General features: G+C 35.7%; 1 protein-coding gene across 1 annotated transcript; it reads left to right on the plus strand.

Annotated features, from left to right (window-relative positions):
- The first annotated feature begins 6,343 nt into the window (after positions 1-6,343).
- On the plus strand, positions 6,344-16,349 carry LOC100887924 (cell wall protein IFF6). The gene is made up of 8 exons (XM_030987658.1): positions 6,344-6,355; positions 7,444-7,610; positions 8,363-8,516; positions 9,118-9,253; positions 9,883-10,041; positions 10,825-10,905; positions 11,761-13,380; positions 13,933-16,349. The coding sequence occupies exons 1-8, from the start codon at positions 6,344-6,346 to the stop codon at positions 14,214-14,216; spliced, it is 2,613 nt and encodes an 870-aa protein (XP_030843518.1). The 3' UTR covers positions 14,217-16,349.
- Positions 16,350-16,907: the final 558 nt, after the last annotated feature.

A 16,907-nucleotide genomic window follows, 5' to 3' on the forward strand; every position in this document is an offset into this window, starting at 1 on the left:
AAGCAATAATTCAGATAAGGTAATGTTAAGGATGAATATAATGTTAATAATGCTGAAGATGGGAGTTGTGTTTTAAGTCTATTTAATATACCAATATTTCTCGATTTTTTTTTAGAAATGTTATCGACATGAACTTTCCATGAAAGCTTATTATCAATTATTACACCTAGAAATTTAGAATATGTAACCTTTTCCAAATGGGTGTCATCACTAAAACTAAATCAGTTGGCAAAGAATCTATTGAATTACTAAAAAGAATATATTTAGTCTTTTGTAAATTCAAAGACAGCCTATTAGCTCGGATCCATTGAATAATTTTTTCTAATTCAAAATTTACAATTTAAACAAGAGTATTTGGATTTGTATGTGAAAAGAACAAATTTGTATCATCAGCAAATGATATAAAAGACGCCATATCTGATGATCTATAAAAATCATTAATATAAATAATAAACAAAAGCGGGCCCAGCAAACTACCTTGAGGAACCCCACAATTAATATTTCGTAATTCAGAAGTGTGACCATCCAGAAATACAAACTGTTTCCTATCGGAAAGGTAACTCCTGAACCACTCCAAGGCCTTCCCACGTATACCATAATGAGAAAGTTTATGAAGCAAAATATCGTGGTTGATCGTGTCGAAGGCCTTGGAGAAGTCCAGGAGTATTCCAACCATATGATAAGAGGAGTCGAGAGCATGAGCTACCTTTTCAACAAGTGATAATAATGCATGACTCGTGCTATGTTTCTCTCTAAATCCAAATTGGGAATCACAAAAAATATTATGAACTTTCAAAAAAGCAACTGTTCTTTTATGTATAAGTTTTTCTAAAACCTTCGAAAGAGATGATAATAAAGATATCGGGCGATAATTATTTACATCTTGCTTATCACCCTTCTTAAATAGTGGAATAACTTTTGCAATTTTCATAACATTAGGTACTTCTCCATTCAAGAAAGACAAATTAAAGATATGAACCAATGGATCTACAATGAAAGGTATTATCCCTTTTAAAATAAAGTTATTAATATTATCAACACCAGAACTTTTCTTGTTTTTCAAATGAGAAACAATATCTATTATTTCAAATCTATGAGCTGGAACAAAGAAAATAGAATTTGTATTTGGGGCGTTTAAAAAATCTGTGAAAGATTTTTTTGATTGTGGTATATTTTGTGCTAACGTCTCACCAATCGAAGAAAAGTGTTTATTAAAAATATTTACAATCATATCATAATCATCGATCACTTCATTATCCCTTTTTATTTTAATAATATCATTTTTATTATGGACCAAATTCATAGCCTGTTTAAGAATTTTCCAAGTATTCTGCATATCATGTTTATGAAACTCTAAGCGATTCACGAAATAATTCTTCTTTTCAAAACGCAAAATTCTAATCAAAGCATTCTTATACGAAGTATATTTACTTTTAGTTCTATCTGTAAGATTTGCTTTATACTTATAGTACAACTTATTCTTTTTATTAATACATCTTAAAAGAGATTTCGAAATCCAGGGAAGTCTAGGGGTAATTTTATAATTATTTACTTTATCTCTTTGTAAGGGAATACATGTATCTAACTCTTCATTCAGAATATCTAAAAAATTATTATACGAACTATTTACATCATCAGTGTTATAAACACTTGACCAATCTGCGTGCTCTAAACTGGCTCCAAGTCTTGCTATATTCTCTGGGGAAGCTCGATGTCTTAATGGACGAGGCCGTCCACCGTGGACTGAATTTGAAAAAGTAAACTGAGTAAAAATGGGATAATGATCAGATATATCAGAAAGTATAATGTATGAATCAGGATGTGGAATGACATTACTAAAGATATTATCAATCAATGTAGCAGAATTATTAGTTACACGAGTGGGCTTAGAAATAAGTGGGAAGAATGAATTTGATAAAAATATTTCCAAAAAATCATGACATAAATTATCAGTATCATATTTTAATAAATTGATATTGAAGTCACCCATTTTAAAGCAATCTTTATTAATCATTACCGAATTATTCAAAATATCAGTTAGGGACGATAAAAAATCTAAAGTATTACTACTTGGGGGTCGATAAACTACACCAATTATTACATTCTTCCGACCTGGCAATAAGATTTCAATAAACAAGGATTCCAAGATATTGTTCATTATAGTAATATCATTACAAACATTGTAAGAATAATTTTTTGAAACATATAAACCAACACCTCCTCCAAGTTTTTCCTTCCTACTACTAAAAATAAAATCATGTTCATGTAGGGCAAATGGTGGGTTAGGATCTGAGGTTAACCAAGTCTCGGTAAGCCCAATTATAGAGGGAAGACATTGGGACGAATTATCTAAGAGGAATTGAAAATCATCAAAATGTTTATTAATACTTCTAATATTCAAATGGAATAAAGAAAATGTATCTTTATTAATATTATTATTACACATGAAGTCTTTGAATTGATGGTTAGTAATGTACTCAGTTAGAGAATTGGCGATAGTCTCATCATATCGAGCATCACGAAGAGAATTAAACGCTAAGTTATTATGTAACGTATCCATTTAGAGTTTGACCACAAAAGGATTGCGTAACAAAATAGTAGTATAATATACAATAATGCGCAGTTTCTAAAATGGAAGTTTCAAATTTAGATAGAAAAAGAGAATCGGTCTGTATGGACAACATTGTGATATAAAAATGGAAATTAAGTATAGACAAGAAAAAATACACAAGTAAACATAGACAAACAAAAGACGAACATTTAACAGATATGAATATATTACAAGAAATCATAAACATCCGCAAAATCGTAACAAAGCATTACAAAGCAAAACAACACTATCTTGAACTCCCTGATATAGATAAAGAAGTTCGAAATAGATTTTCAATGTAGACTAGTCATAATTATAGTTATACGCAACAAAAGAGTGAATATAACAGAAATAATAATGAAAATTACTTTCATTTTTTAGAAAATACATATACAAAAAAAAAAAAAAAAAAAAAAAAAAAAAAAAAAACGTCATTATTAAATACTTATTTATTTAGACCTCATGCGATTGCGCATCGTGGCAGACCGTGAGCAAAGCATCCTGAGGGCAAGAAAAAATATTTAAAAAAAATATATATACAAACAGCAACAACAAAAGCATGCTGCCTCATCAAATTACTCTGCCCGGTAAGCCACGAGACGCCATCGTACTAAAACAAAACAAAACAAACAAAAAAAAATGTTACAAGCTCCAATATCAAAATTATTTAGAATAAGGCGAAAACAGGAAATGTAAGTCAGTATTCAAAAGACATTTGAGTGAGAAAGGATGGGGTATGAATCTTTGTGCAGCACAAAACGTACAACCATTCGGTACAAGGGTCTGAAAATCAGACTATTTACTAAATGGATTGCAATCACTAAACTTGATTCGACAACAGTTTTTTAATGATTGTTATTTTCCCACACTGCATTTTCAAGCCCTTTCGTTTTGAGAGGAGTCCAAATTAGTATTATCTTTCAAATGCCGGTGGAATTTAACTTTTTATATTTTTGGCCTGCAAATGGGAGGGTAGGCCTACTTTTAACCACCAATTTCATTCAAAACTGGGCAGAGTCATAATAATAATAATAATAATAGCTCGTTCTTATATAGCGCTTTTCAGGACCGGAGGCCCTCACAAAGCGCTTACATGGATCAGCAAAATGACTGTTCAGCCGATCTCCGTGTCCATTGCCAGATTCTATTGATCATGGTGTAAAATTAGAGAAATCACTAAACCTTTCTAGCCTACCATGGTTACCATGGTGGATGGTAATTTGGACCAAAAACCATGGTTACGTACATGGTACTTTTTTGTAAGGGAGCTACAATAATACTTGGTCTGTTGAACTTTCTGTTGATATTAGTCACTATAATTCTGACTTAAGATATGAAAAGTATGAAAAGTGTTGTCATAACGACTGAACCCAAAGTAAGCAAACATCATTTGATTGGTGAATAATAGGATTCCCATCATTCGATTGGTGAATAGGATTCCGAACTGAGACACGAGGAGATTCCGAAACTAAAGGGGGAATCCCCGATGTCGTCATTCGCATAATATACCCGAGCGCTCTCTGCCTCCTTGACTCGATCGCCAGTGCAATTTTTCATTTATCTCGCGCGCCTTGCCCGCGAGAGTCAGTGCATCGCTTTGATTTGCGATAATGATCTAAGAGTATTAGAAAAATTCATGTATTCTGCTTTGTATGTGTTTTGTGGAGTAAATGTGGAACGGTTGAACTGGAAGTTTCTTGCAAATTCTGCCCCGTCCGGGCACAGGCATAGCCGCAAAATGGTGAGTATACATCACACATTTGCGAGCTTAGCTTAGCTTACATGTATGATGTAGGCCTACGTACATACTTACTGGCTGATGCCCACATGGACACACGTGAATGCACACATGACATAGCTGCATTACTATCCTGCATTACTACCCTGGCTGTGTATTGATTCTTAACATTTCAAACACTGCTGTACAAAACTCAACTGATTTCACTAAAAATCAGTACTTTAGTGACAATTGATGACGCCTAGCTAAAGAGCAGTAAAATACAAATTTTTCAACTTATCAATGGCGAAAGAATTTAAAAAATTCAAATTGTAACTTTAGAGTAGATCTATTCTAGATCCTAGATCTAGTCTAACTCTATTAAAGTCTATTGCTGATCAGCCACATCGGCATGGTATACATTTGTGTATAATGAGTGCATTAGCATTGACTCTATAGACCCCTATGCTTAATTGCTGGAATGAAGGTACATCAGTATAAACTATTCAAAATTTGTAATAGCATTTTTAATGCGTTTATGTCCAGTAGGGCCCTGCAGCGTACACATCCAGATCCACATATGATTATTAATTATAACATTGGGTAAGTGTATGTCCCAAGACCATGTTAAAGGAAAAAATACAATAGTACGTTGTAGTACTTTTAGTAGGAAATTGCTTAGAAATAAGCTTCAGTGATGCAGTCTATATCTATATCAACGTTGATTGTTCCGCTGAGAATACGTCTACGTCTAGCTCCACTCAGATTCGGTTTGGACAGGGGTGTGCCGCGCAAGCCTCTAAACTCCTACCCATTTTTAAGGGTCATTTTTCTCGAAGTAAAGCCCATTTTCACTATTTTTAAAAACCGGACCCAGGTTAAGGGACATTTTTGTTAAAAATGGGACCCATGTTTAGGGAGTTTTCGTGAAAAAGTGACCCATTAAAATTTGAATTTAATATGTGTGTACCCCTCCGGATCTTGGTATCTCCAGTCTGGTGTACTGCTTGACTATGACAGTTCCGGATATGTTCAGCAAGTTGGCATACAATTTAAATTTCATTTATTTCCCTTTGAAAACATTGTGAATACATGGGTAGAATCAAAACAATAATAAAGTCATTACATAAAATGGGGGATATTTCTTTCAAAGTGATATAGCCTATGGGCAGGGTCCCAATATTTACATAAAAATTAAGAAGTAAAAAAAAAATTGAAAAAGATGTATAATCTGTGATGTGGCATGAATTTGTTTTTTCTCTAATTTTGTGATGGTATTACTATTAGTTTGTTCCATATTGCCTGTTTTGTAATCACTTAGTCATTCTGAGATACAGAGAACCAATTGACTTACCCACCAGAGCTCTTATATAGTGAGAGTCTACTGTTTGAACACATAAGATGTTTGGTGATGCTATAATATTGTTCACGTTTTGCAACTTATATTTAAAAAAATACATATATGTTATATGTCTTATATTTTTCAGGTAAATACACTGCTACCAATATGTCTCCTCATTCCATACACTGTCTTGATTGAGGGTTTGCCTGTTCAGCAAGCATCATCTCCCTTACAGCAACAGGTTAGTATTCAACTTACGTGTCATTAGGGCAGTGTCTTATAAAACAATTCAAAAGGGTAGTTGCATGAGGTCTTTTTTAAGATCGTAAATGCCTTCAAAGTGCATTGTTATTGCTCTTATTCTTATTTATGACTTTCTTGTGCCCTTTTAGAACCTAAAATTGCTAAGAAGGTAATTATAGACCCCAACATGTGTGAATTTAGATTGAATACGATCTACTGATTTAGCTTCACTTTAAAAAAAATTATGGTGATCGCTAATTAATTAAATTAGTTAATAACAACACATTGGTCGGCTGGTTGTGCGTATCATAACCAACACGAAAAAGCCAACAAAAATTGGCATTGGCTGGAATAAAACGTATCAGGCGCTATCTCGATTTTCAACGGCTGGTTCAAAATTACTGAATATTTGTGGGGAACCATGGTTTTTCTGTCCAAACTACCATCCACCATGGTAACCATGGTAATCAAGGTATAAAACAATGATAATTTCATATAATTTCATTGTTTGGTACCACAGTGGATGGTATAATTGGACAACAAAAACCATGGTTACCAAAAAGACAGCATTACATACTGTATATAAAGCTGGTTGGTACTCATAAAACTTTAAAAATTTACTCATAAATCCCTCTGATTGACAACACCTGTTATTGGGTAAACACTCTAACAGTGTCAAATTCCCCATGAAACTACTTTTATGAGTCATTAAATAATCTTGATGACTTCAGGTACTGGAGCATCATGCACAGGTGTTTGTTAATCAGTTCACATTCTATAGAGTACTCGAGCTGTGACATCAAAAAATCTATTTTTGGAATTTCTCAATTTTTTCTTAATTTTCCGAAATAGCATCAGAAATATGAGCCAGAGCAATATAATACCGAGTTCCTATAGGAAATCTATTTATTCAGATGGTCATATAGATCTCAGCCAATACTTAACCTATTTAATTGGTTTTTGACATTTGGACATTATTTTGTATGCTCTTTTGGAAAATGAAGACAAGTTGAGAAATTCCAAAAATAGATTTTTGATGACGTCACACTTCACCACTCTAGCTGTTTGTTTAGTGGTGATTCATTGGATTGCAATTTTAGGCATGCAGTAATTCATGCATTATTAATAATGCCTAGAGATGAGAAATTGTTGTATAGAGAAATGTATGTGTGTATGTGTGGCTTACCGGTAGGCTAATTATGACTCCCCTTTCTACATACACCTATGCAGAGAGTGTTTGACAAACTTTCTCAAACTTTATGAATGTTTTTTTATCAAGGACCTGTATATTGTGACATGTGCTTCAGCTATCAACACCTTGCTCCACACTGAATTTCCTACACTAATAGAATTCTAAACTGCATCAATTATTATATCCAACCCTAAGCTAAATTAGCAACTCTACCCCAACCCTAACCATAACCCTTTCCATATCCCTAACCCTATAACCATATTATAAACCCCATATCTTTGACCACATACTGTAAAGCCTGTCCAGAGTTGTTAGATCACTCCCTTTATTTTATTTATATAACTTTTCATTTTGTCTAGGAATCAGAATGGGATCAGTGTGAGCTTCCAGGATACGATCAGTATGAAGAACAGTGCGGTACCAAGACCGTTCCGCTGACCTTGTGCAATCCAGGATATAAAAGAGTTTGGTGGTGTGTGCAAGGAGCTGATGGACTTCCAGAAGGCTTTGATCCAAGTCATGATATGTAAGTCATATATTGACAATTACCCCCACCCCCTTTCCCCTTTCCCCTCTTCCCCTCCCTTCTCACCACCCCTCCCTTTACCCTTCCTCTCTCGCTCATCCTCCTCTTCTTTTTCATGTCTACTAAATAATGATGTCCATTAAAACTTTGCCATCATTGTGATGAAAAGTAACCAGGATGGTACCACATGAAACCAACAAAAACCAAGGAATTTCAGAGAAATGTCCAATGTCACTTCTACTCCGGGGGGTGTTTCACAAAGATGCTAAGTTGAACTTATCTCTAAGTTGTACTTAACAATTATGGAAACCGTTAGCATCTATGAAAATATTTTGTAAAAGTTTTTTTTAAAGGCATAAAATGTTGAATTAAATAATTCATATTTTCTATTATAAAGGACATTTCATTTCTAGACTTTTTATAAATTCCACAGCAATAAAAAGTCTAGAAATACTTGAAATTTTGCTTTTGAATATATTTATCTTAAGGCTACAAATGGCTCTCCATAATTGTTAAAGTCCAACTTAGAGTTTATACTTAGGATCTTTGTGAAACACCCCCAGTTTCTTATCTGTAATTGAGGGGGTGGGGGAGGGGGTAGTACTAAGTGCTGGTTTTGGGGGAAAGAAATACTTGAATGACAAAGAAGGGATCTATTAAAAATGACTATTTAACTATTGTGAAGTGAAGATAAATATATATTTTTTTAGATATGTTTTCTTTATTCACCCACTCTTCTCTAATTGATATAGGTGTGATAACTGCCTACCGAATACCTTCCAGAAAATGTATAACAAGTGCAGGGTCTGCCATCCCTGCTCCGTGTGTGATGAGGGAGAAACTGTTGAGAAGGCATGTGAAATGGATAGTGACACGATATGTACACCATTGAACCCAGAACCAACGGTTAGTAATTCATCATCACCATCATCATATTTGTTACATTTATTACACTTTTCTTAGAGCAGAAAACTCAAAGAATTAAACCAATTTAGAAAAATAAGGGGAACAAAACTGGAGAAATTAACAAAAGATTGATAGTCAAGAAATCAGCTAATAATAATAATAACTCACACACGTGCCTAATGCGCCAGTTGCCATATTACAAGCGCCACTTGCTCATCAAACCTGGGTGGAGAGTGGCAAATGTAGATTGACGTCTTGATAAAGGACATTAGTGCCGTGTCGGGGATCGAACCACAACCTTTCAATTTCAAGTTGAGTGCTTAAACCACTCGACTACGAAACTTCTTCATGTAATAGGAATTCCTTATTGGTAATTGATCAAATATGCCTTCAATATTAATGAGGAAGCATTTAATCTATTTCCATAGGAGGACATATACATGTAAACTACACAACACCCCATGATATCGTTAAATCTGTTTTAATGTGTAACAAAGAACATTTTTTGATAACTTTATACATGTGAATGTGCATGTGTAGGATGGGATTAGCAAAGTAATCATGCCATGATGATCGATGCATGCATATTTCCTTAAAACAGACAAGATCCTTGCCACCACCCTTTAAGGAAGCAACTACGTCCTCAAAGGAAGCAGCATACTCTCTTGAGCCATCCACTGCAGCTTCGCTAACAGATGATTCAACTCCTACAACCGATCAGACTGATTTGCCTGGAGGTACGAGATATTTCATATTACTTTCTAGTTTTAAAAGGGAGAGTCCATTCTGGCACCAGTTGGCCTCAAAGTATATACCATGTAATCAACAAAACATGTTTTGCTGTTGATGTAACAATGTGTCAGACTGTCAGTCTTTAGTTTCGACTTTTGATTCTTTGCAGACCTAGGCCCGAATTCACAAAGGAGGTTTACATTTAACCCATGGTTTAAACCTTCATTTACATGACCCATGGTTTAAAAGTTAGCTCAAAATAAGCGTACCTTGCCTTGCGCGCGTCTAATATTGGACCTCTTGACTGTGTTGTGCTTATTTTGCGCTAATTTTAAATCATGGGTTATGTAAATGAAGGTATAAACCATGGATTAAATTTAAACCTCCTTTGTGAATTCGAGCCATAGAGTTCAGAAAATGTCGAGAGGAGTTGGAGCAGATAATGTACAGAGTGGATCATAATTCCAGTCTTGATCAGCTAAAATATTGATTGCCAGAAATGTATGATGTATTCAGTTACTATAGGAAACTTTAATAAATATTATTGAAATATTTCTGTTGTAAAATGTTTTTCCAATGTTAATTGCATTGTGTCTAAATGAATTAAATGAACATCTTGGACATCTTTTTGTAGAATCCCCAGAGGTGCTGCCTATATCCACTCCATACGCCTCTAATAAATGGCTGTACGTATGTTTAGCAATCATCGTTGCATTGGCTGTAATGCTCATGTTCGCTTTGATTGGCTGGTGGAAAGAATATCTTGCGAGGAAGAAGCTGCAAGATAATCAAGGTAGGAATTATATCTTGACAGTGTTCTAAGATCCGTTTGAAGAAAAAAAATGCACATGCACACACACACCCTCACACACGCCCATATACACACAATTTTTTCTTTCTTCAATTAACAGATATCTCTGACTGTTATGCCTGTCGTGTTCTGGACGTATCTTTCCATGCCACTAAATTTGCTAAGCTCCCTAATATAATTCTGGTTGCAATTAATCCTTATCCTTATCCCTGTATCTATGATCAAGTGAAGTCCAGAGCAATTTTACCATGGAAGAAATGCCTCAGCACCCTATTTTGGTGTAAAAATACACATTTTGTCAGTTAATGAGCATATTAATGGTGAAAATAAAGCAAGTCAGGTTAACAAATACTGGGAAATACTTTTTTAAAAAGTAAGAATTTAGACAGTTAAATACATAGGTTGTTATTCTGAAGTCGTGTCTAACTTAGTCATGACTAAAGTTAAACAACTATTTAGTTTATAGACGGGACTACGAGCTCGCGTCTTAAGTCCTGTCTTACTAAATTAAATATTCTGAAGTCGTGTCTAAGTCGCGTCTAACTAAACAACTAAAATAATGAAGGGGACACGCCACTATCTTGGCTTTGGGGCTGTGTCAAATTGCCAACCTAGCTTGCTCTATGTACATGCAGACTGAATTGACTGGATAGCTTACGACTTGATGAGATAGCAAATGAATAATGTGAATTGATAGCAAATTTTGTCATTGAGCTCTTAAAGTTGTAAAAATGATACAAGTTTACATGTTTATCTCTTTTCCAGAGAATATCCCACTCGATGTAATGATGAGAAACGGAAATGCACGGTATGAAGGTGATGGAGACAGGGGGCATGAAGAAATAGGTGAGCATTAAAAAAAGATGGATTGCTTTTTGTCTTCATTCAGCATTTCTTCAAAAAATGTCCTTGAAATTATAATATTATTAATGCTTGTTTCATGAGAAATAGTCAGTATCATTTCATTCAGGTATATATATAGTTTAACTGCTTAACAATTTCTTTATCAGGATATGTTTCCCACTGTAATTACAATTAATAATAGATTCATATTTTAAGAAGTGATTTTAGTGTAAGGTTATTCATCATTTCTTCTTTCCTTTTGGGGGATATTGTTTTTAAGCCAAACTTAAAGATAAAGACCAGTTATGGTTATGCGATTGCATTGTGAAAGAAACGTGGAATCGATCAGAAAAGGTTGATCATCTAGCATATAAGTATTGGTGTGTACTGCAAGGTTCTGGAATCATCAAAATGATTTGCCCAGTCTTCGTAAAGTTACAAGCACTGTACACAGAAAGATGTATATGGGAATATGCACACGTACGCGACACATGTGTTTATCTCTCACACAAATAGATAAATTAAATTACCAAATATATCAATTAGTAGGCGGTTTCCCGGCAAAAATTTTATCATTACGTATTTAATAGTCAAAACATATTCTTTCACATGATTGGTAATAAGAGCTTCCATTTCATTTTTTGAAATTAGGGCGTTTCCAAAACTGGTCTTTAATTACCTTTTAAAAAAAACAAGAACCCAGGTTTAGGAGCAGAAAAAAGAATTATAGTTAATCACAAATATCTAATTGATTTGCTGCTTTAATGTTATGATTTTGCAATGTTTAGCTTTTTAGCTGCAAGAAGGGTAATCAATTTATTAATTAGTAATTATCGTTGGTTTAATTTTTTTTTATAGATCCACTGCTAGGAGACGAGCGGCAAAATGAAGGAGCAGGAGCTGTCCAAAATCCTGTAGATAGAGATGCTGTGCAAGCTTCAGGTGATGCTGCCGTGGATGACACAACTGACCATGGGTTTGCTGAAGGTAGTCCTGATGATGCAGCTGATGATGGTGCAATCGGGGAAAGTTGCAGTGCTTCTGATATCGCTACCAATGATACTGATGGTGGTTTGAGTGATGGGGCTCAAGGTTCTGCAGCTGATGTTCGAGAGGCTGCTGAACATCCTCTAGTGGTTGATCGCACAACTGACAATGGGTTTGCTGAAGGTAGTCCTGATGATGCAGCTGATATAGATGCTATTGGGCGAAGTGACAGTGCTTCTGATACCGCTACTGATGATATTGATGGTGGTTCGAGTGATGGTGCTCATGGTTCTTCGAGTGACAGTGCTCATGGTTCTTCGAGTGATGGTGCTCATGGTTCTGCAGCTGATGTTACAGAGGCTGCTGAACATTCTCTTGATCAACATACTAAGGAGGAAGCAACCGGTGGTAAGGATGCTGGTATTGATGGTGCTGATGTTGGTGCATCTTCCAGAGGTGGACTAGATTTCAACATTCCTGCTGTTAATCCAGTTGGTGTAGGTGATGGTGCCAGTGGTGCTCTACCAGATGATCTATCTTCCATGAAAGGTACATCCACTGTAAAAGACATCATTGCCAGTGGTGACAGTCATACAGACGGTGCTGATGGTGGCGGTGTTGCTACACACAGTGGATTAGATATAGAGGACATTGCTGATAAGTCTACCATGGATATAAATGATGGTGCAAAGCGAGTTACAGGTGGTTATCATGCTACACCTAATGCAGCACCTGATGAACTAGCCACCAATACCAGCAGTGATGAAAATAGTTGTACAGATGGTACATGTACCAACAAATCCAACAATGCCTCTGTTCCTCCATCTGGCTTTGCCCCTGATCTTCAATTAGATGGTGCCTCTGGTCATTCATCTGGCCATACCTCCGGTCATCCATCCAGTGCCTCTGGTGATCCATCCGGTGCTGCCTCTGGTCATTCATTAGGTGGTGCCTCTGGTCTTCCATCTGGTGGTGCCTCTGGTCTTCCATCTGGTGGTGCCTCTGGGCATCCATCTGCCAGTGCCTCTGGTCATCCATCAGGCGATGCCTCCGGTCATCCATCTACCATCGCCTCTGGTCATCCATCAGGCGATGCCTCTGGTCATCCATCTGGCAGTGCCTCTGGTCATCCATCTGCCAGTGCCTCTGGTCATCCATCAGGCAGTGCCTCTGGTCATCCATCTGGCAGTGCCTCTGGTCATCCATCTGGTGGTGCCTCTGGTCCTCCATCTGGCGGTGCCTCTGGTCATCCATCTGGTGGTGCCTCCGGTCATCCATCTGGCGGTGCCTCCGGTCATCCATCTGGCAGTGCCTCCGGTCATCCATCTGGCAGTGCCTCCGGTCATCCATCTGGCAGTGCCTCCGGTCATCCATCTGGCAGTGCCTCCGGTCATCCATCTGGCAGTGCCTCTAGTCTTCCATCAGGTGCAGGTGATGATGACAGAAGAACCAACACTACCCCAGAACAAGTCAGGCCAGTAACTAAAGCCGGTTAGTTATCAAATTGACTCTCTTTTTCTCAAATATCACTATTTTTGCTTGAAAGTACTTAGACATGTAACAGAATACTTAAGTTGCACTCATTCCAATTAAAAAAATATTATAAATTAAGCGTAGTTTTAGGTTTTTTCAGCACTCTCACCAGTTGGATTCTACTCTTTACAACATGGTTGTAAACCTAAACAAGTACAAAAAATATAATTAAATTCTTTGTACTTTTTTGTACTTGTCACACCGTTGATTAGTATAATTTGAATATTTTGTCTGACTGAAATGAGGTTCTAGTTTTTGTCATTTTTAATATTCTAGTTACTTTATGTTGAAAATTAAGAATTTGGAAAGACTAATTCATTTACATTACATGTCTATTCAAAATTTTATGAGGTGTTAAAATACATCGCATTTTAGAACCTCGACAGAGCTCTACTTTATTGATTGGGGGGAGAAAATACTTTCTCTTTCAAAAAATGTAATGCACTTTACCATTTATAAGACTCATGTTCATACTTACCATATGTTCTTCTCTTTGTCTGATAATTTTAGACGATGTAGTCACGACCAAGTTCCTCCAGCACGTCGCACAGGAGCTCCCCCACGTCCAAATCAAGATAATCTGTCGGATGTTGGGCCTCCAGGAAAGAGATATTAGTAACGTTGAGGCGCTGACGCTTAAAGAGGAACAAGGCTTTGAGTTTCTGAAGACACTGTTAGGTGCTGTAGGGAAGGATTTGACCTATCGTTCGCTCATTCAAGCCATGAACAAGAGCAAGAACAAACATTATGCAGATCATCTCATCAGAGATTTTCATATACCGGAAGAACTGTGATGTGGTTCCTTTCTGTTTCTCAGATGAGTGCATTATGACATTCATTAAGAAGAGCTTGTGTTATTATGGTATTTAAAAAAAAGATCATGAATTCTGATGAGGAGGTGCTCAGTTGGTAGAGCAGTGGTCTCGTAATCCAGCAACCCGGGTTCTAATTCAAGGCGATGCGCTAGTGCCCTTTGGTAGGAATTATAATCCTCATTACCAGGTCTCTCGGAGAGGACTTAAAGCCGTTGGTCCTCTGGTTGCTAATACAACTACCACTACAACTTGTCAGATTTATGATACATTTGTACCATGGTTCACATTTTGTACTGCCCTCTGTGTTTCCTTGAGACTCAATAAATGGTATTCATATGTTTATAACTCACCTACTGCTATTCAAGAAAGGGAGTACTATATACTGACATAGACTAAAGGCTCCTTCAAAAAAGATGCAGGAAACCGTGGCAGGATTAATTTTTATATAATATGTTAACGTATGTCGAGAGGGGGTGATCAAGGAACAAGTATCTCTGTGTTTGCAGATACAGAAGTGTGAAGTGCATTTATGCTTATGTCGTCGTAAGAAACCTCTGTGATTTCCTGTGTCATCCGTGAATGAGCCTAACAACTACCTGGTCTTACCAAACAGAGTATTAAAATCGTTGTTTACGTGTTGTTACTTAGGACAGGTTGATATTTTCAAAACAAAATCTCCCTTTTTGTATTGCTACATGAACCTAAATTCACATCCATAAACTTTTTTACCGCGTTTTGTGATCCATCTAAATCCTGACCTTTTTTTATTCCTGCAATTATTACCGGTTTATATTTGTTACATATGCACCTTCCGTTCTTGCAAAAAAAAGGATGCAATTATTTTTCACTTGCTCTTTGTACAATGATTAGTGCGTACTTTTACAAATGGGTTTCTTGTATTCTAATTTGCTGCAAGCACAGTAATTCTTATCATTAAGTTACAACTCGCATGTTAACAGTAATTTTGCTTCTCTATATCAGGTATTTGCTGCTTGTATCACTGCTGTAACAGTCATTTTTCATGTGAGTGTTGAATCATTTTTGTTCTTGCATCATTGAAGAGCAATCTAATCATTGGAAGTAATGCATTATTTAATCAGAGCTAACTCACTGCCTGGTCAGTATTACCTGATGCAAGGAAAGAATAAAACAGTCTATAAGGCCCTTTAGGGTATATCAGTTCTATGGAGGTGTCATGGTATAGTGGTTCATTCACTCGACTCTCAATCCGAGGGTAGGAGGTTCAAATCCCAGCCCAGCACTAACATCCTTTGGTGATCCACTTTTAGCCATGCACTTTCCATTTGTAAATGCGTACCTGGCAACTGCTTGGGTTATAATAATTGCAGGCCCTCACGAAGAACAGCATTGATGCTGGTGAGGCTTCCCTATTTGTGTAAAGTAATGGAGAGTAATGCTGATTTGAAAACCTTTTTTTTTTATAAAAAGAGCACATCGAATGAGGCTACCTACTAGGCTTTGTTTTTATACTGTCGCTGAAATAGACCAATCAAGAGTCACATATTTATGCATATAATTGAAATATTATTCTTTGAATATTTATTGTGTTTTCTTTCCATGAGAATGATGATCAATCATGATGTTGAAATGGGATTGATAGGTCTTGTATTTAATTAAAATCTTTTTCAAGCATACTGTAAACTGTTATTTTCGCGCGATTTTTTTTTTTTCGCGCCGAGTAACCCCAAAACATATTCGCTGGTTCTTAATTTGTGTTGCACCAAATTCAGCCCATTCAGAACACGCATAAGAAGTCATGTTCATATTTTCGCAGGTTCTAAAATTCGCGGAGAGCGACTTCAGCGCGAAATTAGTGAAAATGTATGTACCGCAAATATTTCTGCGTTTGCAGTATAGTCATCAACATATTATTCCTCTCAATACACTTGTATATAGATATTGATTACCTGTATAGGTTTTCATCTATTTTTTCAGCTTTGTCAAAGATTCAAAATGTCTTTCAACTTTTAAAGAGGGTATTTGATACTCATTATTTTGTACACTGTATTTGTGTGTTAAATGCAAAGAAATTGAAATATTTCGTTCATGATGTATAGCTCTACATATGTGAATTAAAAAGGTATAAAAGAGTTCACAACAGTGTTTTATTGTGTGTTTGTAAAGTAACACTGTTTAGAGAAAAAAATTGTCATCACAGTGCAGAAGAGTATATTGATCATAGTTAATCAAATTATCATTAATTATTACATGCCTAAAGGATGTAATTACTCATTTGTACTGAAATGATGAACATAATACATACATATATATATATATATATATATATATATATATATATATATGAAAGTTGGCAGATACAGAGACTTTAGTCTTTCATAATTGTTTGTATGTACCTCTTTGAAAGGTGATTAATATCAAGTTTCACGTTTGTGATATTCATGTATTTGAAGAAAATAAAGATTTTACACGAAATAATAATAATAATATTTAATTTTTATATAGCGCTTTACAAATATACTATTACCACAGTGCGTATAAAGAAATACACACTTTGAAAAATATCTTCCAAATTATAATTTCATGATATGTTCATGATTTTTGTCTCACTTAATCATTGGGGAGAAGAATTCTTCCGCTACAACGGAAAGGAAAGTTCCAGTAAAAGTTTTACAAGTACATAATTGCAAA

The sequence above is a fragment of the Strongylocentrotus purpuratus genome, unplaced genomic scaffold (assembly GCF_000002235.5).
Source record: "Strongylocentrotus purpuratus isolate Spur 01 unplaced genomic scaffold, Spur_5.0 spur5_scaffold_16, whole genome shotgun sequence".
NCBI classification, from domain to species: Eukaryota; Metazoa; Echinodermata; class Echinoidea; order Camarodonta; family Strongylocentrotidae; genus Strongylocentrotus; species Strongylocentrotus purpuratus.